Raw genomic sequence first — 27,971 nt, 5'->3', positions numbered from 1 at the left:
TCTGTATAGAACCGTACTTGAATGAATGAATTCATCCACACTAGCTGACATAGGCCTAAAAGTCTGTTATTAGGCCTGGCCCCAGGATCACAAAGCCATCTTAGACTTTGATCAAAATTTCAAATCACTTTAAAATTGCTATTTCTAATTAATGTAACAAGATCAAAATATTGCTTGACAACGTCAATTCTGGTAAGTTATTGTACACAAAATTTCAGCCAAAATAAGGAATATACCAAATGGAGTAATTAAAATTTTGACATAAATCTAAGATCGCTTCGTGATTTGCTGCCTGGAGCTTAATATTTGACACTGAATACGGAATGAGTTACTCCGCTTTGCAACCATAGGCTACATGTATATTTGACACATGTACGCTAATATCTGTCTATGTATAATACTTGTAGCTACGATGACTGCGCTGCAGATCGTTAATACACACACCCCAGGCAGCTGCAGTCGGGACTATTTTAAAGTGATAGCCATCAACTGGATGCTAATTATGATTTGGTTCCCTCCCATGGAACCCAGTAGCTATAGCCTATATATACATGTAGCTTAAATCGTAGGCCTACATAAATAGCCTATAGAACAAGGTGAGCCTCAGCAACCTCTTTGGCTCAGTTAGTTAGCGCGCTAACTCAGCGTAATGACCCAAGAGCCTCTCACTAATGCGGTCGCTGTCAGCTGAAGTCCAGCTCATGATGCCTTCCTCTCCGGCCGTAAGTGGGAAGGTCTTGCAGCAACTTGCGGATGGTCATAATGTTGACCGCCGTCATATAAGTGAAACATTCTTGAGTATGGCGTAAAACACCAGTCAAAAAAATAAGTAGAAGGGTTTAACTTTTTTTTTTCTCATTGAAAGCAATGGCAGCACCGGCAGCATGCTAGGCCTATCTATTTATTCGTATGGGGGAAAAAGTGGTTTAAGATGCCTATTTTGGGAAATTTAAATGCCTTGGTTAGTGTGTGTGATAGTACTGCGCTCAGCAAATTGCATAAACAGCACCACATTATGATTTGTTTACATTTTTTGCACACGTGCTCTTGTACTCTAAACCACAAGATTCTGCAAGTCATTTCGATGAATGGCCTACTTCTGCGGTCACACATGACCCAGTAATATCCCTGGAACGATGGGGCTACTTTCGGTACATTCATTAATTCTTAGAAAATTCCTTACAACACTATTTAAAAAGTTGAAAACTAGTAACTTTTGGGTACTATTCCAGTTGGTATATTGATGCCACTTCCTAACAGAGACCGAAAGACCAATCTAATAAAACAAATAATCCCTGGGCACATGGATACATCACCGGTGAGCAGCCGAGATGGTAGGCAGAGCGTATTGCTCAGGAGGCTGGCAGCCGATATACTGACCCCAAACACGGCGCTGTCGGGCAGACTTCCAAACCGCAGAACGTCCCCAGAGCCGGCACACGTGGATCATTCTCCACCCCAGAGAGAAAAAATTTCAAGTCTTTGGAAATTTTGCATTTTCTTCCTTCATTGTTCTATCTGCTGTTTTGTAGAGCCTCCTTTCAAACCACGATAACTGAGTTGGTAAGTATATTCCAATATACCAGTTTCGACTGGAATCGCTTAGGCTGCAGCTGCAAGCACCGATCAATATCACTGTTATGGGTAAAACAACAACAACGAGGAATGACAAGCCCAATAAAGGCCGATGTTATGCTCTGTAGGAGTTTATCTTTGGTAGGCTCAGGATCCGTTGGTTATTTCGTTAATTTATGATTAATAGTTTCCATAACTGTGGTATTTCGTTCAATAAGTTTACCTGTAAGTGATATGAAATTTATACAGAGGAGAGATCTGAACGAGCCGCCACTCAGTGGAAATTAGCTACAAAGAAAGAGAAATTCAGCTGACAGAGAGACACTGAGAAAGAGAAGAAAAGTTCTCAAATTGCAGAACATTTTCTAGCAAAATGCAGAGAGTATCATAATATTGGCAGATAAATAACTCAGTTAGCTGGACCAACATACATGTTCATACAATTTCAGTGTAACGTCTCATAGCCTGAGCACATCGATAGTTATATACTTGAGGAATATTTGGATAAGCCATATCCATGGCTGCTCAACCTGCAGTCAGAGTGAGTCAGTGAGTGCTTGGGGTTTAATGTCGTACCTAACAATTTAGCTATGATGACATATGATGACGAATGAATCCTTAGAGTGCATGTAATGTGCCTCCTTGTTGCAGGACGGATTTCGACCGCTCTTTTATCTAGTGCTGCTTCACTGAAGCCTTACCGAAGGCAAGTAAGCCGCCCTGCCTGAGCCATTATACTGATATGGGCCAACCAGTCATTGCACTATGCCCTTCATGCTGAACGCCAAGGGAGGAAGTTTCATTGTACCTTATTTTATTTGTGACTTGTTCTGATTACAGCAGTTTCTGATACGCTGGTTTTCACGTCTGAATGGGGAGGAGAAAGATTGAGATATATGTACTTTTCTTTTTGGGCTTGGCATATTTAAATTTTGATGACAACAAAGATTTTTACCTGCAGCATTCATCATGACAGTAACATATGAGGGATTCTGTCATACACAGCCACCTACAGTAAGAGGTTTCGGGTGAATTACTCTGACCTGCAAAATGATTAAATGCTAACACATGTTTTTTTAAATTTGCTTTTATTGAAGTTGGTCCATCCCCTCACCGTCATTTACACACCATATCTGTATACTCTGTTTGTCTGTATCATTGATCTCTCATTACCTGACAAGAAAGTTCAGCCATGTGCTTGAACTTGTCAAATATCAAGATGTATTCCACTATCACAAATCTCTACTACTTACGTATATTTATCTCTCTGAGCCATGTACGTGTATAATAGGGTCGTCTCCTTCATGTACTGTATTTTACCTAAAGTTTAGTATTTTTCAAGTGTGACTCATTTTGATTGATTATGATTCATCCACTTTACAGTGCCACTTTTCTTTTTAGTTTTTTTTTTTTTGGTTGGGGGGAGGGGGGAGGGGGTTAATTAATTTTTTATCAGAAAAGCTTTTAGTGTTACCATCAAAAGTGTCATGTTCAGGCCATTATTTGCTTTTGAAAATGCTTTTTGACATACCTAACTTTAGGTGATTTGTAAAATGTAGCAACTGCGAGATTTTGTGAAATTAGAGTTGTTTACATGTAAACATTTATGAATTTAATTTACCATTGTACAGTGTATTTATGCATGTCTTAATTTCTGCTTATTTCTGTTCATACATGTACATTTATGTGAAAAGAAGGTTGTTTTCAGATTGCAAAGTTTACAGCTGAGTGCTAGTAAAACAGGAGTAATGCAGGACATTTCCTCATTGCCCATTTTTGGCATTCTTTTACCTGTGATTTTTACTTCATTATTGTATTAGGGCTGCTATAACTGAAAATGTGTAAAGCTTCTCTCATGGCATTTACTTGTTGCACAATCATAGGGAGCATAACTGTTTCATGGATAACAAGATGGAACTTTAACCCAGGTGTGGCTTCTTTTAGAGTGTTTAAGAGGTGTCATCCCTAGCTTTATGTACATAGGTATATGAATGCACATGTATGCTACAAGTGTGCAGCTGTATTGTAAGTCTGACCATCTCACTCGGTAATGTACAGGCCAAGTGATTATACAGGAGTTTGTATTGCTGCCTTGCACACGTGCTCTTGCATGTCTTGTGTGGTGTTTGACTTAAGAAGCCTTTATCATTATATGCATTATATACATCAAACACCAGTCAGCTGTCAATCAAGCTAAATTTGGCCTGTAGCTGTTCTCAGTGCTTACACATAACAGTACCTTCAGCAGCCTGTAGAAATGTACCCAGTGGCAAGAATCCTTCCACTTTCTCATTGGGTGGGTCTATGCCCTTTCTAATGATTAACATCTGTATGAACCCTGTCATCCTTGAAGGAGTCAGGGAAAGTAACTCAAAAATGACGCTGAGGCCATCATTACCTTGGAGGTAAGCAGACTGACCATCCAAAAACAGTCCCCAGTTTTTGTTAGGCCTTTAACAGCATTTCTTTTCTTTAAAATAGCTGTACTATTTTTCCTTAGACAGAATTACAAAGTTTAACAATTTTTCTCCTGACCTACCCTATTTTTTTCTGATATGTCTGATCAGGTCAACCTTAATGAAGGAAGTCTTAAGAATATCCTGATGGTTATGTATGGCAATATGTTTATTGTAAATTTTCATTTTAGGGGCACATTTTATGTCTCAAAATTTGGACCCATTTGGACTCCTTCTCCCACAAACTTGTTTATCTGTGATATCTCCTGTGATATCACAGCTGTCTTGACTATACTTAATTTCCAGACTGAACCTTAGGAAAACTGTAGTTTAAATTTTCACTCCCCCAAAATAAAGTTGAGAATTTTGTTTGCGCTTTCATATATTAGAACACATGATAATCAGCGTAGTAAGAAATTCAAACCATACTTTTCACGCACATATAGGTGTATCTTTAAAGAGATAGAACTCGACCAGTTGGTTTTCAGTTTGGAAGACTCTCTTTTTGAATTTCTATGTGCTACAATGTTTGTATACATGTGTATGCATGTACATTGTTAAGCCACCAGCTTACTACTCTTTTACCGGCCCGAATAGCTCATATAGTCTGGTTGATAGAGCGTCTGCATCAGGAGCTGTAGATCCAGGATCAATCCTGGGTCGAGTCACACCTAAGACTTTACAAGAGGAAGCTGTAACTTCCACGCTGGGCGTGCAGCATGAAGGAGATAGTGCAATGACTGGTTGACCTGTATCAGTATAATGGCTCAGGCAGAGTGGCTTACTTGCCTTTGGTAAGTCGTCTCAGTGAAGCAGCGCTAGATAAAAGAGCGGTGGAAAACCATCCTGCAACAAGGAGGCATATCTCACACACCCGAAGGATTCCTTCATCGTCATATGACTGAAAAAATTGTTGAATACGACGTTAAACCCCAAGCACTCACTCGCTCACTTACTACTCATCTTTTAATATGTAGATGTGACTGGTATTTCAATTTATCATTGGCGAGCCTGTTTATTGGTGAATATATATCCAGTCCAGATAGCTCCACATCATTTTAAATTTCTTTTTGAATCGTTTCTGCCGGCCTTGGTGTGGCATAGATCAATGAGATTGGGTGTTACAATCAATTTAAATTCAATGTTATTCATGTGCCACAAGTTGTTCTTATAGCCGACAGCCATAGAGAGGGTCTTACGAGAAAGAAACTTGCAAAATGTAAACCCAGTAAGAAATATATATATCCCTTAACTTTTTCATCATTTTTTATATACTCATAGATGTATATACTTTCAGTTTGTATAGATACATGTATACATAAAGAATTTTTTATATTTGATTGCATAAATGACATGGCCATGAACATGTGGAGTTGGCAGTTAAACTGTTTATGCTGTAAATAAGGTTGAATTCCCTCCATTATATACTTCCACATGCATGCCGTTTGGGTGTATAATATGTAGGACACCACACAAGTTCAGTGAATAGGTGTAGAAGACCCTCATAAAGCTTGCATTGAGTTGTTCCCTTTTGAGGACAGACAACAGGTTTTGGTCGATGATGGAATTGCTGAAATGTTGCTGGTATGCTGGTGTGTTGTATGTACATGTGTGTGTACATGTGTCTTGATCAGCATGGTGTCTACATGCTTGATCAGTGCTGGCTAAAGTGTTCTTATTGCTCAGTGGAGTGTATCTGGACGTGGGGTGAGGGAGGATGGAATGCTGTCTGTGTGGGCAATACACAGTGTAGCTCACAAGGACGTGTATATGTATCAAGGATGTGTACATTTCATAATTACTTGAAAGCTGAAGTTTCTTTTTTATGTGGTAATGTGCATGCAGATAAAGTTTTATGGAACAAGAAAGTGTGCATCATTTTCCTCTATTTTAATCTTGAAACTTTATGTATAAGGCCAGATTGAAAATACTTTTGGTTTCTTATTTAATATACCCAACCATCCCTAGCTATTTTGGGTCGACCCTAGCAATTTTTTCTCTTGTAGGTGCATAGGAGAATTAGTGCGCATTTACCTCTCTTGAGGATGAGATTCTCTCCCCTGACTAAAAGATCACTTCAGACTCACATTGGTCATTGCTGTGTGGCTCTATACATCTGAACAAGAGTCTATAAAAACAATAGATTGCAGATTTATCTGCTGTTGGAAAACCATGGGGATCAGCCAAGTCAGAAAACTTGTGTGCACATTGGAAATGAGTCCGTTGACTTCAGTGCGAGTCAGAAAACTTGTGTGCACATTGGAAATGAGTCCGTTGACTTCAGTGCAAGTACGTGCACGTACAAATGAACAACAATTTTTACCCCCTCCCTCCTTCTTCCAAATTAAAATCCCATTTACCTTTTCAGCTTATTTCAGTCGGTAAATTGAAGCAGTGAATTTATTTCATTTGGTCTGAGGCCAGTGTAATGACCCCTTGTTTCCAGTCAGTATACCATGTATTTTAGAAAATCAGCGTGGTTGATGGAATAAGTGTCATACTTCAGTATCATTATTTCAGTAATATTTTATGATGATTTTATCTTTTCTGGCCAAAAGGTAAACTCTGTGCTCCTATGCGAGGCGTAAAATGGTGTGTGAGCAGTGACGAGAAACAAGGAATTAAGCGTGATAAGCCTAGTGATGAAGTCTTACAGTACAGTGGTAAAAAGTAACCACAGCTCCACACTGTAATAATGTCTGTAGTGTCTATACCATCTCTTGATAGTGTTGAAGAGGAGAGAGGCACAACTAGCCACACATTCACAATAGCTTTGACAGCATTGTCTGTTTGTTGTGTTATAGAAACTGAGATTCGAAAGTTGCTGGTATGTATTCTGCAATTGCTCCAAACAACACGCTATCCTCACCCCCCAGGAAACATGTTTTTATTCAGAGTGCATGGTCATTTACATTACTGTATGAATTTACCTTTTGTGTGGGTGTGATTTATGCATGTACTATTTAAGCATTGGTCAGCCCATAGGTGCTTTGTGGCTGTCATAGGTGAATGGCTCCAGCTATGCGGATCAGGCACTTGAGGGCAGGTGGGGGAGTTTGGTGAGATGTAGTCATGCAGAACTAGTCAGGGAATGTTCTGTGGGACTGGTGTTTTGTGCAGGTATCAGCGCACAGTTCTGCAGCATCAGTCATTTAAAGGAGAAGACTCCTCTGGTGTGCTCACACTTGTGCCACACTCTATTCTGGTACTTTACACAGACAGGTAGTAATCTTCCTCATAAGGTAAATAATACATGTACATGTAGGTTTCAAATCCACTCTAATTCATAGAATTAGTTTCTAGAAGTCATTCTCTGGATGTATGAGTAGCTCGGCCTTTATTCTTGCCATATTTTCTAGAATCCCCTAGTGGATTTCATGTATAGATTTACTTCACAAGCAGCCACTAGAATCTACTCTAAATCTAGTACCACAAAACTCATCCACTAGAATCTGCTCTAAATCTAGTACCACAAAACTGATCCACTAGAATCTGCTCTAAATCTAGTACCACAAAACTGATCCACTAGAATCTGCTCTAAATTTAGTACCACAAAACTGATCCACTAGAATCTGCTCTAAATCTAGTACCACAAAACTGATCCACTAGAATCTGCTCTAAATCTAGTACCACAAAACTGATCCACTAGAATCTACTCTAAATCTAACACCACAAAACTGATCCACTAGAATCTACTCTAAATCTAGTACCACAAAGCTGATCCACTAGAGTCTACTCTAAATCTAGTACCACAAAACTGATGCACTAGAATCTGCTCTAAATCTAACACCACAAAACTGATCCACTAGAATCTACTCTAAATCTAGTACCACAAAACTGATCCACTAGAATCTACTCTAAATCTAGTACCACAAGGCTGTACCTTGATCAAAAGGGAAGGTTTTAATGCATCTAAAAAGTGAAAAGATTGTGTGCATTCCATGTTTATAACTTTAATGATGTAACTAGCAACTTGTTCAAAGGAGGAACAGGTAGATAGAAATTGGAAATTTGAGAACACTTTTTAAGAGTCCTTTTTAAAATTACCGTTGTTATTTTCTGGACTCATGAGAGTCATGACAGGATTAGTGAATCCCTGTAGCCTATTGAAGGCATTTTCTAAGTGTACATACGTTGTACATGTACGTGTAGACTCGCTCTTGTGACCTGAGAGTAGTGCCCCAAATCTATAAGTTTAACTGTACTCTATTTATTTTGTCATGACTATATACTCTATTTGTAAGCAGATTATAATGTAATTATTTAAAGTTTTGTCCATGATACCTGTGAGAGACTCCTCCTTTCTGCGTCAATAGTTCTGCTGACCATAGAGAGGTGTTTTGAGGTTTGTTTGGCAGGTGAGATGATATCCTGATGGAAAAAAGGTGACTTTCAGAACCAAAGTAATATTTGAAGAACTTTATATTCCACTAAAACGCACTGTTTTGTGGCATTTGTTACGTCAGGTATAATAGAACATGAATTTGTTACAAAAACAATATGATAAAAGGCTGTATTAAACTGGCGGTGTTCATATTTTATGTACATGAATTTGCCCCAGGCTGCTGGGTTTTCGTCTGTTTGAGGCTTGATCTACCTTTTCTCTTGCAACAGATTATAATATATATTCTTTAACCCAAAAGTCACAGCTTCTGAGTAAATTTGGTAGTCCATCTCACTCTTTTAAGCCGTTCTAATATACTTACAGTACTACAGGCTAACTATGCACATGTACCAGCAAGGAGTAACGGTACATAATACTGTACATGTATCTGATAATATAATGTGAAAACACCCATTTTTATCATCACATTAATTACATTTAAAACATGTTTAGATTTTTATAGGCATTTGGCTAAATCTGGGCATGCAGCTATTAGTTCTCCTGCTGATTGGGACAGTTATTGGAACATATTCATAACAAAATATCGATGTTTTGACGATTGTGTTATGTAACGCCAGTACTGTTACGAGGGCCATGCTGGTAGAGGTTGTTGTTGATTTGCTGAAGTTTCAACATATGTGCCATGTTTATGGAAGTACCTGACTGATACAAGACTTGGTCACGGTTGAAAGTTTATGACAAGGTGTATTGATGCAGTTCACACCTGTGCGCCACCCTGGTCTGTAGTGTGTGTCACCTGTTGAGTAAGGTAAAATGTATGAACCAGGGTATTAATACTCAGAAGGCCTTTCTCATATAAGTTATATAGGTTGTGCGCACATGTACATAAATATATTTCCTTCTTGGTCAACTTTCAAATAGATATACATGTATTTTTAAAATTTGTTATCGTGGTGATTGTTTTGGTTTAATTTGCTGGATTGGAATTGATTGTGTTCATTTTTTATGTGGAACATTGTCAGAAAGGTTTTGATTAATAAAATGGATGTTTTTTTCATAAAAAAACTATGACTGTGGATATAAATAAAGTTTAGCAAGATGCAACAGGAGATACAGTTCCCAGCCTGTTCAGCTTAACATAGATTCACAGTCTGTGTCACAGTTAAAGTTGTGAAACATTAATACATCTAAAACTTTGGGTCTATAGTATCAGAACGAAAAAAAACACAAACAATTGGCCAACCAGTTGATGACCAAATTAAGAAGTGTATAAATAGGGCTTGGCTGTGCTGATTGCATTTACACTTAGTATAGATTTACACAATGTTCAAATTCAGGACACTCTGTTTTTGCATTCACAGTATGTGAAACCAATATACATGTGTGTTAAATTTAATTTCATTTTTTTGTGATTGTTACTATTTTTTGTTCCTTTGTCTTATCTGGTTTTAAGTCACCTTTAAAGTTGGTCATATATGTACATGTATATTTCAAACTGAATAAAGTTTCAGATTTTCATAAAGTTCAAATGTCTGCCTGTAATAGAGGCAGATCCCAGTAGGACCTACATGTAACTATTCTTGTATCTGGTTGGAGGAGTGACCGCATGGTTCATTCATGACAACCCATGTGGCAAAGGCATGATCTGTACAGCTAACCCTGGTCATTGATTGGTCCATGTGTGAAATCTGGCCTATGGCTAGCAGGCTAGGGAATTAGGCTGTAGGCTGTACTGTGATTGTGTAGCTTTATACTGGTCACTCAGTGTGTAATCTGTCATCTGGTTCAGGTATAGTTCACATCACAGTTTTCTTTTCAGTTCATTTTCACCTAAATGTTTAGCTGTATGTCTCAGGATTTTGACATCAGAATTTTACATGGGAATGTGAACAATTTAAGCATATGTTTGTTCCAGTTTTTGTGTGTATTTAACATTCTGGAAGATGTGTTAAAACCCCACCTTGAAAACATGATGCAATATACATGGATAGAGGTATGTACATGTGTCTGCCACATGTATATGTTCTGAGGTTTGCTGGGAGTTCAAGTCCAGCTCATTCTGGCTTCCTCTCTAGCTGTTTGTGAGAAGGCCCTCCAGCAACCTGCGGATGATTATGGCTTCCCCTCTCCATAAAGCTGGCCTCCATCGTATAAGTGAAATATTCTTAAGTACACCATAAAACACCAATCAGATAAATAAAATAAATAAATGTAATTTTTTTTTATTTACATTGTTTATTAGATTGTTAACTTATTTTGGCTTCATCAGCTATAGTGGGATTCAGTTGAGAGTAATTTGTGTTGCGTTGAGAAAGTTGCATGAATTTACAGGGTATATTTAACTGTTTTTAGCAGATTTTTTGTTTCCATGGCCACGCCACATGTTTTCATTGAATCTCCACGTGTTCATCATTAAGCAACCATATCTATTTTTTTGTGCGTGTGTTTTTTTGTTTCATTGGTTAAGTACTTTATTACTGTTTGTTAGATCTGCGCTTATGTTGCAAAATTGTTGCCCAAGGATATCTATCTTCAAAATAAACAGTGTCTGACACTATTAATTCTAAAATAATTGTAAGTATAAAAATCATAACAGGGCATCGTTCGTTGAACCTGTTTATTAGTTGTAAGTTTAATAGCCTCCAGGTGTCTATGCACATGGGTACACTTGTCCATACAGTAGGACATGTGCAGACATGAATTCTGGCATTCAGAAGGAGTATGTGTTGTACAAAAGTCCTTGACCTTTTCTTTGCTAGGGTTGAAAACATGCTTCATCACTTGAAAACAAAATTACAAACAAAAAGATGAATCTTTTCATTTTTTTTCGCAGAGATGTATTCAGGATTAGTGGCAAACACCATCACTTAACATGTATATATATATATACACACTGTTTATTTCATACAGTGGATCCATTATTTTTACCTGTGCAGTTGTTAAGAGGCAGGGTATTTCCAACCCTGCAGGAATGCCTACCATAGGTCTTCTTAACACTCATCCTATGCTTGTTTGATCTGTTCAGGGAAAAACCAAGGTTAACCTGCTTGACAACTTTGTAAAACTTTTTCCCAACTGCAGAGCTGTGGATTGTGTGAAAATAAACGTGCATGTCGACTAAGCATTGAAAATGGTTGAATGTACAAAACTGATGCTAGTATACAGAAGTGAATTCTTTTGGGGTAGTTTTGTTGTGAACTAAAGTTTGAGGTCATGAAATGAAATGTGTTGAGACTGGTTTGAAACAAAACACTGTGTCACTGCTGTTGGGCAACTTGTTTGTAGGTATGCAGCAAGCCTGGGTAGTGTTGTACCATGCAAGCAGCTGCAGCTGTTAGCCAGTTTAGTCTTGTAGTTGAATGAATATGATCTACATTTATAATCATATTCAATTCTATAGTGCCATGCATTTATCTCTGTCTGGAACAAGGATCGTAGGGTCAGTTTCACAAAATGGACGACCGGCTGTTGCCATGACAACCTATTCCAGGCGTGTTTCCACGACAACTGCTTACAATACTGAGATCATTCTGTAAATCAACATCAAGTACATTTTAAAAGTCTGTCACATACGTGTAGCTTTGTATGCAAGGATACAATACAGTTAGGATTTGTTGAAATTTTTATTTTTTACCTTTTTATGTTAGGTGAATATATTCATGTGTACCTGTAACTGGGGGAAATTTGAAATATGCTTTGGGAAAAGCTATTCATTCAGATGCTAGTGTGAAACTTAATCATTCAGTGTTAACATGAGAATCAAACCGTTGGCTCATATCATGGCTGTGTTATTACACTGAATTACCCTACAGGTCCTGGTTGTGGCCGCCTGGTACATGTACTATATCGGTCAAAGTACTGTTAATGATGGTTTTATGACATATACACCTGCTGGAATTCTCCACACTCATTAAGCATAACTCAGACACCAGTAATTACCCTACAGGTCCTGGTTGTGACCGCCTGGTACATGTACTATACCGGACAAAGTACTGTTAATGATGGTTTTATGACATATACACCTGCTGGAATTCTCCACACTCATTAAGCATAACACAAACACCAGTAATTACCCTACAGGTGCTGGTTGTGACCGCCTGGTACATGTACTATACCGGACAAAGTACTGTTAATGATGGTTTTATGGCATATACACCTGCTGGAATTCTCCACACTCATTAAGCATAACTCAGACACCAGTAATTACCCTACAGGTCCTGGTTGTGACCGCCTGGTACATGTACTATACCGGACAAAGTACTGTTAATGATGGTTTTATGACATATACACCTGCTGGAATTCTCCACACTCATTAAGCATAACACAAACACCAGTAATTACCCTACAGGTGCTGGTTGTGACCGCCTGGTACATGTACTATACCGGACAAAGTACTGTTAATGATGGTTTTATGGCATATACACCAGCTGGAATTCTCCACACTCATTAAGCATAACTCAAACACCAGTAATTACCCTACAGGTCCTGGTTGTGACCGCCTGGTACATGTACTATACCGGACAAAGTACTGTTAATGATGGTTTTATGACATATACACCTGCTGGAATTCTCCACACTCATTAAGCATAACACAAACACCAGTAATTACCCTACAGGTGCTGGTTGTGACCGCCTGGTACATGTACTATACCGGACAAAGTACTGTTAATGATGGTTTTATGGCATATACACCTGCTGGAATTCTCCACGCTCATTAAGCATAACTCAAACACCAGTAATTACCCTACAGGTGCTGGTTGTGACCGCCTGGTACATGTACTATACCCAACAAAGTACTGTTAATGATGGTTTTATGGCATATCCACCTCCTGGAATTCTCCACACTCATTAAGCATAACTCAGACACCAGTAATTACCCTACAGGTCCTGGTTGTGACTGCCTGGTACATGTACTATACCGGACAAAGTACTGTTAATGATGGTTTTATGGCATATACACCTGCTGGAATTCTCCACACTCATTAAGCATAACTCAGACATCATTTAGCACTTAGCTAAATGCTAATGATTTAAATAATTGAGTTGAAGATGAAATGTGAGAAGTGATGGGTTTTATATCCTGTTTGTCAGCCTGCTAACACACACGTATATTTGATCCCTCAGCAGCGCTACATTCGTCAAACCCTGGTGCGCACCTCACATCTTGTATTCAGCTCTATAGACATCTTGATAACCCTGGTAACACAAACTCCAGATTTGATAGCTGAGTTTTTGTTCAAGTTTGCTGCTTTCCTTGTAGTTTGTTTTTTTTCTAAAAACATATTTACACGTATAATATTTTGCATGCAACTATATACTACATGTGAAATATCTTCAACCACCGAGGAGTGTGAGTTGGTGCAAAAAAAATGCATGTTCATATGAGATATCTTCTAACCACCAAGGAGTGTGAGTGTGTGCAAAAAAGACGCATGTTCATGTGAGATATCTTTTAACCACCAAGGAGTGTGATTTTTTTTTTTTTGATTGATGTTTTACGCCATACTCAAGAATATTTCACTTATACGACGGCGGCCAGCATTATGGTGGGTGGAAACCAGGCAGAGCCTGGGGGAAACCCACGACCATCCGCAGGTTGCTGGCAGACCTTCCCACGTACGGCCGGAGAGGAAGCCAGCATGAGCTGGACTTGAACTCACACCGACCGCATTGGTGAGAGACTCCTGGGTCATTATGCTACGCTAGCGCGCTAACCAACTGAACCACGGAGGCCCCACCAAGGAGTGTGAGTTAGTGCGAATACACGTGTTCATATGAGATATCTTCTAACCACCAAGGAGTGTGAGTTGGTGCAAAAAAGACGCATGTTCATGTGAGGTATCTTTTAACCACCAAGGAGTGTGAGTGGGTGCGAAAAACACACATTTTTGTGTGAGATGTCTTTTAACCACCAAGGAGTGTGACTGGGTGCGAAAAACACACATTCTTGTGTGAGATATCTTCTAACCACCAAGGAGTGTGAGTGGGTGCGAAAAACACACATTTTTGTGTGAGATATCTTCTAACCACCAAGGAGTGTGAGTGGGTGTGAAAAACACACATTTTTGTGTGAGATATCTTCTAACCACCAAGGAGTGTGAGTGGGTGTGAAAAACACACATTTTTGTGTGAGATATCTTTTAACCACCAAGGAGTGTGAGTGGGTGTGAAAAACACACATGTTCATGTGAGATATCTTCTAACCACCAAGGAGTATGAGTGGGTGTGAAAATATACTGTTACGCAATTATTTTTGGGCTGAGTACAAAATTAAAGACTTGGTTAAAAGTTAAATCTGGTAATCAATCTTCAAAGGTTTTGAACAACCGAGCCCTGGTTAGGAATACAGTTACAGTTATGTGTACATGCATGTACATCTGTGTTCCCAGGGCTCTTATAGTCTTCCTATATTTCCCACATGTATATTTTCCTATATTTATGTGTACTCCTCATATTTTCTTATAATTTTTGAGGCCAATGTTTCGTGAAAATTTTCTGCGTTTGCTGTAGTTTCTGTAAGCAAGAAAAACCATACTTGACCTTCTGTTCTGCTGCAGCAATGTTCATTCATGTATTGCCCTTAGCTTGTCCCTGATCATACCTGAAATCGCAGACTTTCGACAATTTGTCATGAACGCTCACCAGCTTTAATATTAAACGATGTGGAGTATCAGGTCACATTTTCAGAGATAAAATCACTTATCAGTTGCTAAAGCTTTTATCAAGCATTCATATCACCTATCTAAACACGTGGTCTGGGCATGAATTGTTCAGAGGAGGGGTAGGTAGGGGCAGACAGTTTACACTTTTTCAACTATTCATTCTTGCACAAATCAGTCAAATAAAATCTTTATATTATATAGTGGATATCCAGGAAACAGTAAAACATTGACTTTACAATGTAAGTTAGACATGCTGTTTTTGATGCCGTCGCATTTTCATGTGCACTGCATGTGTATGCTGACAGATTGTTATATACGTGTATGTATATAGCCTAAAGCATATACACGTATACACGGTACGGCAGGTGTAAAACGTATTCGAAGTTAGAGGTTTTCATGGGTTGTAGTACTTAATTACTCCATGCAGTTTTGTATTCAGTTCACACAGTCAATTGTTTATATAGCACATCAGTTGCATGTGTGTACATGTGTATCACATGTCTGCATCTTGTATATAAGTGTCTACATGTAAAACCAACTACATCTACACAGTACATATAGGAGTATCTACATGTATTTTACTGATAAAACAATAACTCATTCATGTATATTATTTCACTCTCTCTCTGCCATGTCTACTACATGTCATTGTGCATGTGTCTTGTTATTATTCTGCCTTGTCTAAAGTATCATTTCAGTTTAGGTTGACCTACAGCTCCTGGTTTGATTCATCAGGATCAATCCTGTATAATACAGTACACTGTGAAAGTACTGTTAGTATCTCATGTAAACACCTGAATTACACAGGGTTTTCAGAGCGGGAGATTAAGAAGGGAGAGGTGTAAATGTACTTTTGTTTGAACATTTTATTTTGTGGTATCTTTAAGCATACAGATGTAAAGCCAAATGTAAAATATGTCCTACATTCAGTTTACACGTGTACTCGAGTTCACTCTGATGGCTTCCTCCAGATATAAACAAGTTGATTGCCACCAATATTTATCAGCAAGTAATCCAATAAATCAATAAATAAATTCTCTTGATGGTTTTGACCATTTTCTCTATTTCAAAATGAAAACCCTGGATGTACATGCATGCTACATGTTGTTTCCTCTGTGTTTGATTCCAGGCTAGAACAGATGTTTCATTGATTAAGTAATTACAGGGTTATTGTTCCGCTCAAAATAGAAAATCAATGTTTCATCATTAGCCTTGGATACAGTGTTGACACAGCCGGTAGAAATAATATGATATGTAAAACGCCTGTACAATAAACATGTATATTAAGCGAATTATTAATGCGAAATTTAAACATGTGATCAGTATTGATGGGGATGTTAATAATGTGTAGATCAGATAAACTGATAATGTAGGACAGAATCACATATATATATATATATATATATATACATACATGTATCTGTTAAAGGTGTGATGGAATGATGTGTACACATAGCTGGGCTATTGTTAGGGATCATGACCTACTTCTGTGTTTGTGTACATTTGTGACCATGTAGGTTAGCGCTGTCCTGTATCCTGTTATCAGAGATGTGACAGTGTTCTAATTGCTAACCTTTGCCCTGTGCTAGGTTTTCCTCATGATGATTGCATAAGCTCATGTCTGATTAAATACCGGTATGAAGTATTCAGGTCTGTACGTAGGTGAAAACTAAAATGGTTGTCTGAGGGACATGGTTTTGGCATACCATGTATGGATTTCCTGTTCGGATGTATGTAGTTCAGTGTACCAGTTAATTATCATACAACATATTCTTCCTGATAAAAAGTGTCAGCAGAGCGGATTATTGAGTTATTATTGGTTGATAACTGTTTTTTGTTCTCTCATCTGATAATGGCCAAAAAAAATTTATTCACCCTGGAAAGTGTTAATTGAGCTCAAGAGTTGAATTTGTTCACCGTGTATTTGTTCTGACTTGTCAGTCCTGTTTGTGGTGTTTGTACTACTTGTATGACATCACAACAGCTATGACATCACAACTATGACATCAGAAAAGCTATGACATCACAACTGTGACATCAGAAAAGCTATGACATCACAACTGTGACATCTGGAACTGTGACATCACAGCTATGACATCACAACTGACATCACAACTGTGATATAGCTGTGATATCAGAACTAAAGCATATCACTCCTGTAGCATCACTACATTACTGCTGATGGGGTGTAAAGTGGCAAGCCATACTCCTTCATTCACATTTTGGACTGACAGTACTACCATGTATATACAAATGTACAAATGCACACCCTAAAATCTAAACCACTGTCAGAAGGGATAGGTTGAATCTGATGGCTCAGAATGCATCAGTCTCTACTCTGACTGATTCTGCGGCCTTGATTGTCAAGTTTGTGTGCTCTGTGTGATTTAATTCTATTTGTTATTTATTGTAATGGACGTTAAGTATGAGTATGATACATTGTAATTCATTGGATGCTTGTGACCATGTATTATTGGATCTCAAGCTCTATTACATATAACACATGTTGTAGAGGATGTTACATTGTACATTGGGTGCTTAAAGATCATTACAAGTACATGTACACTGTAGTAGTTATCTTATAGACTAGCCCATGAACTTTTCATCTGTATTTTTGATTATGCCCGGAGGAGAAAGTTTGCTGCGGTTGTGCACTTTTTTTATATATGCGTATATTCTCAGTTCACTGTGTATCAGTAGTTTGCTATGGAAAATTAAGCACACCATATTCCTTCTTGGTTGGTTCAAACCTCTCACCTGGCCTATGTGGACAGTAAGAAGTAATGTGTTAAGCCTTTTACTTACACACATTTTTGTTTGTCATAAAAATTCACTGCAAAAAATTGCATTTTAGAGGTTATTAACAAAATCATGAAATATTATCTTTGGTGCTGAAACTTACATTTCCCTGTGGAATATTATGCTACTTTTCATGTATTAACCTAGAAAAAAATACCTACAGTAACTAGAAAATGAGTAGCTACGTGTAATTCATGGCTGAAATTATATGTCAAACACAGCATAATCCCGAACATGATGGTGTAAAAGCACTGCCACATACTACATGTACTCATTCTCAGTGGTTTACTGTGCTCTAAGTTACACAAGTGATGTAATGGTACAACAATTGATATAAAAGCTGTTCATTTACATATATTTATCATAATTTACACCGACTATTACCCCTGTGCATGTAGGTCAAGTTAAAGGTCAGGGTATTCTGACGTGTCTGTTTGCAGCTGTAGCACTGGTGGATGCCCATAGTGACCCAGGGGAGGCTATCACACTGGTGCTGGTATCCTGTTATTGGTGGTATCCATGGTTGAGGCTGTGGGAGGTAGGAGCAGTATTACACCCACAGGTGGTCACACCATCAGCCACCCCTCAACACACAGCCATGTTGCAGTAATCAGTGAGACCTGTAAAACACACCCGGTTAGAAAGAGACAGAGAATGGCTGTCCAGTCCACAGAGGTTGTCGTTGTGGGTGAGTGATTTGATAATCCTATTTCTGAGAATACTGTCGTGAATATGAGATACATTTAACAGCAGTCAAGATAAGATAATACAAACATGAGTGAATGAATAAATAGCCATTGACTCTTCTTGACTTTTTAAAAATTCTCTCTAATTTTTTTATTTTTCCATGCACAGTTCTTTGTAACTGTACATTTGGAATTAATTGTTAATTAGTTTGAGTTGACAGAAATGAATTAAAAGTTGTCATGAGAAGTTTTACACTATTTTTTCCTAATATTTTCTTTTCTTAATGTCTGTCATGAAATTGTGTGTCTTTTCCTTGTATACATTTATGTGTACTGCCTTATTTTCTTGTCATACCTTATTGAGGTTGAACATGATCTGCCCTTCATAATGATAATGGGCACATTTACAATTGTAAAGTCCTGATAAGAATTTGTATGTTCCACCTTTTCACATACATGTAGATAAGAATGAAAGAGAAGAGCAATATTATCATCTGTTGGAATATAATACATATGTAAAAGTTTAGGCTTTGTCATTTAATTTTCATTATTTTTGTCTTCCTAGGAAATGGCCCCTCTGCAATCTGCTTGTCCTACATGCTAACAGGCTATCGTCCATACTACAATGGTCTACCTCACCCTAATGAATTCCTCTTGGCCAAGTTGGTGAAGAACAAGGAAATCTCGGTCGTAGAACAGGTAAAGGTATAAGGACCAGGTAGATAGATACATGATGTATAGGTCTGATGTGTGATAAGTGTAATGTAGATGATAGCAGTAAAGATTGAGGTTATCTCTTGTGAAACAGTGATTTTACCCAAAGATCCTGATCGGGCGACATTAGATGGAATGCTCTTGAGTATCCAGTTACTTGTAAACTTGTAAATAAATAAATGCTTGTTTTGGAAGTTGGTGTAAAACTCCTTCAGTAACAAAACCAGTGCTGTGATTTCATATGACCCAAAATGATCAAGGCGCCTTGTTCAGGGCAAATGTCTTGGGGTATTTTCTGCTGGATTTAAACTCGTTATTTAAGTATATATATTTAGTAACATACCAGGGTTATTGAGTAAACTGCTTAGTCATATCCTTGTCCCCCAGTGTTTTGATGGTGATGACATTGTGATCAATTCAGGGTTCCAAGCTGACCTTGAGTTATGCACAGACTGCCTTTGACGTCTAGGTGCCAGTTGTCTCTGTTTAGCTAAGCCAACATAATAGCAGCATTGTATTGATCAGCCATGAATCAGCAGTAATTCTGGGTGGATAGGATCTCCCAGCCACTCAACCAGCTCACCTGGTTTACATTGGTGTCTAACAACATGACCTTGATACTGGTTACCTGACACACACAGGTATTGGGACATTTGAGTTTGTAGTACACTGGTCTGCCAGAAAAACAGCCCTCTCAGTGGTTGTCTCAAAATGTCAATCTGGAACTAGAGCTGAATAGTTGACAGGGTATGGTACTGGTGTACTGTAGTTGCTCTAAGGTATGAATTTCCAATTCCTGCATGGCTCTAGAGCCCCATTTGTGGCACCTTAAGGTCATGAACCATGCATGTGACACTCCATGTCCATAGCCTGTGCCATTCAGTAAATGATTTAACATGCTTTTGACACTCAGTCTAATATGAGCAATGCTCGACACCATTAACTACACTTGTGTAGTCTCATCATTCTTTATGAACAGAGCTGGTCAGGGACTGGGAACTTCTAGAGTCACCCGCTCTCACTGCTTGTGGGGCCTGTCTCACAGTAGGCAATATTACAATTGGTGGTGGTTTGGGCAGCATACTTTCATTTATGTCCACTTGTTCTCGGCGAATATGATGTGCCCCTCTGTACATCACATGTGCGAAAGTTCATCAGTAGCTATCTTAAGGCCATTGTCTTACCCCAGGCACTGTGAGTTTAACCACTCATAAAACTGACTGTCCTCTTGAAATATTCTTAAGTATGGCCTTTTAAAGCAAGAATCAAATAAACGAATAAATAAATGATGAAGAAAGCTTGTCAGACCCCATATCATGAACAACTTCAGTGACATCCTATAAAGTCACGAACTAAGCTTGTGACACCCCATATCATGAACCACTTCAGTGACATCCTATAAAGTCATGAACTTAGCTTGTCACACCCCATATCATGAACGACTTCAGTGACATCCTATAAAGTCATGAACTAAGCTTGTCACACCCCATATCATGAACGACTTCAGTGAAATCCTATAAAGTCATGAACTTAGCTTGTCACACCCCATATCATGAACGACTTCAGTGAAATCCTATAAAGTCATGAACTTAGCTTGTCACACCCCATATCATGAACGACTTCAGTGACATCCTATAAAGTCATGAACTAAGCTTGTCACACCCCATATCATGAACGACTTCAGTGACAATCTATGAAGTCATGAACTTAGCTTGTCACACCCCATATCATGAACCACTTCAGTGACATCCTATAAAGTCATGAACTAAGCTTGTCACACCCCATATCATGAACCATTTCAGTGACAATCTATGAAGTCATGAACTTAGCTTATGACACACGTAGTCATGATTTAGCTGCGCATGTATAGATAAGCCTCTGACTTCCAGTCACGATTCCCTTATGTGACATCCCAAGTCAGGAACCACTTCTGTGACATCCATGTATTGAGCCACTTTTGTGACATCCCAAGTCAGGAACCACTTCTGTGACATCCCATGTATTGAGCCACTTTTGTGACATCCCAAGTCAGGAACCACTTCTATGAGATCCCATGTATTGAGCCACTTTTGTGACATCCCAAGTCTTGAACCACTTCTGTGACATCCCAAGTCATGAATTTATGCAGTGCAGAAGAGAGTTAATGGATGCATGAGGATGTTGCTACATACATGTTCACGAGACGTGCTGTGTTGACAGTATACATGTACTTAGCGTACTAAGGTTATATATTGATTTTTGATCTGCGGATGCTTGCTATGGAACATTCCTGTGACGCAGGCAGAGAGATCACAGATGTTAGTATGTGAAGCTGTAACTGACCTATGAACAGGCTGACATGTCTCACCTGTGAAGCTAAATACTGGAGAAAGAAACCATACCAATGAAGTAAGCAGCAATAGAAACACTGTCTCTTACTTACATGGATGTAGAGTTGGGCTTTGTAAGTTGGGCTTTATGGGTCTATTGCTTATGTATGTTGCAAAACTTTTTTACTAACTACACATTTATGTTGAGGTCTGATTAAAATTCTGGTGAACTTTATTTGTGTAATGTTCACCTGGGCATCAAAAAAGAAAAAAACAAAAAAAAAGCAACCAAGAAATAAAACAACAAATATGAATATAAATACTTTATATTTTGTCCATTGCTAGTTGTAGGTCATTGGCTTCCTCAGCCCGTGAAATTGGGAGCAGTGGTACAAGGGAAAAAATATTGAGAAAGCATTAAGCCAATGCAAAGTGAAAAAAAAATAACATAGGATACACACGTTAATTATTCTTCAAGTGGAAATTTTAGGCTTAAAGTATATGGACAAACTGATTTCACAGCCATTGTTAAATGTGTCTTTTGTTTCCAGGATATACCTGTGCATGTACATGTAGCTGAAATGTTGCCAACATAGCATAAAATCATGATGACATGTAGCTGAAATGTTGCTGACTTAGCATGAAATCATGATGACATGTAGCTGAAATGTGGCCATCATAGCATAAAATCATGATTACATGTAGCTGAAATGTGGCCAACATAGCATAAAATCATGATGACATGTAGTTGAAATGTTGCTGACTTAGCATAAAATCATGATGACAGGTAGTTGAAATGTGGCCAACATAGCATAAAATCATGATTACATGTAGTTGAAATGTTGCTGACTTAGCATAAAATCATGATTACATGTAGTTGAAATGTTGCTGACTTAGCATAAAATCATGATTACATGTAGCTGAAATGTTGCTGACTTAGCATAAAATCATGATGACATGTAGTTGAAATGTTGCTGACTTAGCATAAAATCATGATGACATGTAGCTGAAATGTTGCTGACAGCATAAAATCATGATTACATGTAGTTGAAATGTTGCTGACTTAGCATAAAATCATGATGACATGTAGTTGAAATGTTGCTGACTTAGCATAAAATCATGATTACATGCAGTTGAAATGTTGCTGACTTAGCATAAAATCATGATGACATGTAGTTGAAATGTTGCTGACTTAGCATAAAATCATGATGACATGTAGTTGAAATGTTGCTGACTTAGCATAAAATCATGATTACATGTAGTTGAAATGTTGCTGACTTAGCATAAAATCATGATGACATGTAGCTGAAATGTTGCTGACTTAGCATAAAATCATGATGACATGTAGCTGAAATGTTGCTGACTTAGCATAAAATCATGATGACATGTAGCTGAAATGTGGCCAACATAGCATAAAATCATGATGTCATGTAGCTGAAGTGTTGCTGACTTAGCATAAAATCATGATTACATGTAGTTGAAATGTTGCTGACTTAGCATAAAATCATGATTACATGTAGTTGAAATGTTGCTGACTTAGCATAAAATCATGATGACATGTAGTTGAAATGTTGCTGACTTAGCATAAAATCATGATTACATGTAGTTGAAATGTTGCTGACTTAGCATAAAATCATGATGACATGTAGTTGAAATGTTGCTGACTTAGCATAAAATCATGATGACATGTAGCTGAAATGTTGCTGACTTAGCATAAAATCATGATTACATGTAGTTGAAATGTTGCTGACTTAGCATAAAATCATGATGACATGTAGTTGAAATGTTGCTGACTTAGCATAAAATCATGATGACATGTAGTTGAAATGTTGCTGACAGCATAAAATCATGATGACATGCAGTTGAAATGTTGCTGACTTAGCATAAAATCATGATGACATGTAGTTGAAATGTTGCTGACTTAGCATAAAATCATGATTACATGTACAGTTCTTCATCAGTAACCCAAATTCTTTGTCATCTCTTTGTACATAATGTGAATGGAGTGAATGTGTATAATTAGGAAGGGAACAACTCCTGATGTCTTAAACACTTAATACAGTACATCAGGATACATGTATGTGTGTATGTTGTACATTGTACATGTTCCTCAGGCATAAAAGACATTTTAGGAATAATTGTACACTGTGGTTATTAAACCAAGAGTGCTGTTATTTCTTTCTTTATGTGGAAACATAATAACATGTTGCATGTGGAAAGGTCTGTCAGCAACCTGCGGATGGTCATGGGTTTCTCCTAGGCTCTGCCCGGTTTTCTACCACCATTATGCTGGATGCCATCGTATATGTGAAATATTCTTGAGTACGGCATAAAACACCAATCAGATAAATAAATAAATAAATAAGATTTTGCAAGTTTATAGTTATATTGTTTATAGTTTATAGTTTTTGGTGATGTATTTAACTGATGTACATTTGTCCACAGGACCTGAGTGAGCTTAGTGAAGGTCTGGAGGGGCGCTCCTCCAATCCAGTGGCCTTACTGTTTGATGCCTTAACCCACCCTGATGCTGACCTTGGTGCAGAAATGCCCTCCTGTCTCACCTGGCAGAAGGAAGACATCCATTTCACACCCCACGTGGTTCTGGGAAAGTCGCCACCTGGAGGTGCCTGGCAGGTAGGGGGCATTGACGTCCTAGGACCTCAAAATCATTGTTCCTTTTGTCATGAACGTTGTCACATTTTATCTTACATGAATTATATTGAAATACATTGCATTAAATGGATGGTGGTATGAGCAAACTCACACTTAGCTGGCACAGTAACAGAAAGGCAGGCTGTTTTCAGGGGAGATCACTTGTATGTTCACTGACAATTGTGCATTCTCTATTTCAGCAAATGGATGGTGATATGCACACTCTTAGCCTCAGTAACTGGATGGAACTCCCATCCATGCCTTTCAAGGAGTGGTTGGCCTGCAGAAAAAGGTGAGCTGGAACCAGAGAAACTTTTGCTCTGAACTTTAGTGTGTGTGTATTTTTTTTTCTCTGAGAAAACTTACGTGTAAGTCTTTGGAATAACAAAATGATGTACCTCAGTAAAAAAAAAAACTAGGCTGAAAGAAAATATCTGTATGGACTGTGAGAATGTAAGTAATGAATTGATTAGTTTGGTAGGTGTTTGTACCCTGTACCAGGTGTACCCTGTTCGTAGTTTACCCTATATATGCTGTACCCTATATATGGTGCACCCTATATCTGGTAGCTAAGTGGTATTCTCTGTCCAGTTTTGTCCATCTGTAAAAGTCGCCAGCATTGTTTATTTATTATTAATTTATTATTAATTTGTTATTGTTTATTTGTTATTAAACTAAAATGTTCTTTAGTATGGCATTTGACGACAATGGATAAAAACAGGTGAAGGTACTTGTGGTTTTCATTGGAGATTACTCGTTTACCGCCTATGTGGCCTCCCAGGCTGCATGTGCTTCACAATTAATAAGGTCTGTCAGTAACTTGCCAAGGGCTGGTGGTTTACACTAGGCTCCCAAGTTTCCTCCACTCATGAAAGGGATGGCCATTGTAGGAGATAGTTAGTATGGACTTTTAAATAAGAGACAAATAAGTAAATACATAAAATAAACACAAATCAACCAGTTTTTTGTTCACCTTTATAACAGGAATAAGAGTGCCAGTGGGTCCAGCAGCATGAGAAACGAACGAGCATCCATCGCTGATGTTAGGAACTATTATTGTGACTTTGTGGCAGATAAAGGGTTGTCTGGGAACTTTTCAAACTACTCAACTGTTACGTCCGTCAGGAAAGTGTACCAGCTACGTAACAATGTTGATGAGGAGAGTGGCGAGGTGGAGCCGTGCTGCTCCAATGTGAAGCAGAACCACAGCTACCACTGGGAGGTTCGTGGTTACAGGAGCCTGTACAACGATGACAAGGCAGAACCTGTGCGAGAGGAGTTCTGCTATCATGCCTCCTATGTTGTCTTGGCAACAGGGACATTTGACATTCCAAACAGGCTGGGAAGTCCCGGGGAACATCTGCCGTTCGTGTACCATACGCTGAGTGGGTTTGAACAAGCCATCAAGGAGAAAAAACTGGGCAGCAACTCTGACCCAGTTGTCGTTATCGGAGCTGGACTGACTGCTGCAGATGCTGTCATCATGGCACGGCGTAACAACATACCAGTGGAGCATGTGTTCCGCCGGAGCGCGACTGACACAAACCTGGTTTTCAAGAAGCTGCCGCCCATGATGTACCCTGAGTACCATAAGATCCACAGCATGATGAAAGGTCATGACCAGTCCTATGACCTCTACAGACAACATGCCAGGCACAAGGTCGTGGAGTTCAAAGAGGACCAAAAGGTCATCGTGGAGGGCGACGGCAGGGAGCATGTCATCCACTGCTCAGCAGTCGTTATTCTCATTGGCAGCCGTCCAGACCTTTCTTTTATGCCGGTCGAAGGCCGAAACCTCGGCATTGTTCGCAAATGTGCAATAGACTGTCGCCACAACCCGATAGAAATTGACCCCTATTCATATCAGTGTCTGCAGGAACCGGGACTCTTTGCCATTGGCCCTCTTATTGGTGACAACTTTGTACGGTTTATTCGTGGTGGGTCCCTGGGGGTGACAAATTACTTGTGGCGCAGGAGAGTGGCAGACAAGTTTTAACTGCCATGTACACTCCACGGAGATGTGTTAAGCTCAATATTGTAACTGTGATGCAGAGGCTAGGAGGATGAATTCATCAGGGTGGATACGGGCCAAACTTCATTTCACAGAAGATATGCAGCGTCTTGAGTGGTGTTGAAAATGTTTGCTTTGCTCATTTGTATATTTACTATTATGTGTACTTGTACATATACTGGACAGTCACCTGTAACTGCCAGTATGTAAAAGAATTCCACCATGTTTCTATATATTTGCGTAAAGTATTTACAAAACAAAGAAAGAAAACGAGGTACTATTTTTCCATTTGTGGTGATGTATGGACTTTTACAGCTACCTTTTTATACACCTGTATCGTATACATGTAGTTACAATTAAATAAGCTTTAAATGATTTCAGTTTATATAGAAATGTTTAACACACATTTTTAAAAATGAGCTCAAGAGAAATGCTTGTACCTTACCAAAACACAGGACAGACCAGAGTCAAATATGTCCAGGCGTACCGTTAGCGCAGTAGCAAACAACAGGTTTGAGAAAAGGCGTTTGTCTGTAGTAAACCAGTAATCTGTCAGAGTTGTGTCTGGGGCAAGCCAGTAATCTGCCAAAGATGTATCTGTGGTGAGCCAGTAATCTGTCAGGGGTTTGTCTGAGATAAGCCAGTAATCTGCCAGAGATTTGTCTGTGGTTATCCAGTAATCTGCCAGAGGTGTGTCTGGTAAGCCAGTAATCTGCCAGAGGTTTGTCTGTGGCAAGCCAGTAATCTGCCAGAGGTTTGTCTGTGGCAAGCCAGTCATCTGCCAGAGGTGTGTCTGTGGTAAGCCAGTAATCTGCCAGAGGTTTGTCTGTGGCAAGCCAGTCATCTGCCAGAGGTGTGTCTGTGGTAAGCCAGTAATCTGCCAGAGGCTTGTCTGTGGTAAGCCAGTAATCTGTCAGAGGTGTGCCTGTGGTAAGCCAGTAATCTGTCAGAGGTGTGCCTGTGGTAAGCCAGTAATCTGCCAGAGGCTTGTCTGTAGTAAGCCAGTCATCTGCCAGAGGCTTGTCTGTAGTAAGCCAGTCATCTGCCAGAGGCTTGTCTGTGGTAAGCCAGTAATCTGTCAGAGGTGTGCCTGTGGTAAGCCAGTAATCTGCCAGAGGCTTGTCTGTAGTAAGCCAATCATCTGCCAGAGGCTTGTCTGTAGTAAGCCAGTAATCTGTCAGAGGTTTGTCTGTGGTTATCCAGTAATCTGCCAGAGGTGTGTCTGGCAAGCCAGTAATCTGCCAGAGGTTTGTCTGTGGCAAGCCAGTAATCTGCCAGAGGCTTGTCTGTGGTAAGCCAGTAATCTGCCAGAGGTTTGTCTGTGGTAAGCCAGTAATCTGTCAGAGGTTTATTAGCGGTAGATTATCATGCACTGCATAGTGCTAAGATAAGGTTAGTAGAATGGTAGTACTAATGGTGTGTAATTGATGGCAGTAGCCTGTTAGACATTGTTGGTTCTGTATGCAAAGTTCTGTTCGGTCATTAAAATGCACATACGTATTGCATACAACCAATCTACATGTACATCTGGCTGAAGATTAGAACCGGTTTTGCATATTTTGTCAATTCACTAGTATACACTTTACACCCTATCTTATGTTGTTTTAAGTATTAAACCTTTAAGTTTAAAGGGTAGAGTTTGAGTTGAGCATTTTGCGAGTGTTATTATCTTCCATGTTTTTTAATGTTGAGATAACTAATTGTTTTAGAATTCTTACAGATGCTAAGCATTTAGAAAGAACTTTAGAATTATGAGACT

General features: G+C 38.8%; 1 protein-coding gene across 2 annotated transcripts; it reads left to right on the top strand.

Moving 5' to 3' along the window:
- The first annotated feature begins 1,427 nt into the window (after nucleotides 1-1,427).
- LOC135465775 (oxidative stress-induced growth inhibitor 2-like) lies at nucleotides 1,428-27,092 on the top strand. Of its 2 annotated transcripts, XR_010444065.1 has the most exons (7): nucleotides 1,428-1,563; nucleotides 18,278-18,525; nucleotides 19,089-19,222; nucleotides 23,992-24,183; nucleotides 24,402-24,493; nucleotides 25,186-26,836; nucleotides 27,000-27,012. XR_010444065.1 is itself a non-coding variant. In XM_064743105.1 (6 exons), the coding sequence occupies exons 2-6, from the start codon at nucleotides 18,357-18,359 to the stop codon at nucleotides 26,195-26,197; spliced, it is 1,599 nt and encodes a 532-aa protein (XP_064599175.1). In that variant the 5' UTR covers nucleotides 1,428-1,563; nucleotides 18,278-18,356; the 3' UTR covers nucleotides 26,198-27,092. The 2 variants fall into 2 exon arrangements, 1 of the variants encoding a protein (XP_064599175.1); XM_064743105.1 differs by having other exon boundaries at nucleotides 25,186-27,092.
- Nucleotides 27,093-27,971: the final 879 nt, after the last annotated feature.

Source organism: Liolophura sinensis, chromosome 5 (genome assembly GCF_032854445.1).
Source record: "Liolophura sinensis isolate JHLJ2023 chromosome 5, CUHK_Ljap_v2, whole genome shotgun sequence".
In the NCBI taxonomy this organism is placed as follows: domain Eukaryota; kingdom Metazoa; phylum Mollusca; class Polyplacophora; order Chitonida; family Chitonidae; genus Liolophura; species Liolophura sinensis.
The sequence above is the reverse complement of the archived record's forward strand: the minus strand, read 5'-3'. Positions and strand labels throughout refer to the sequence as shown.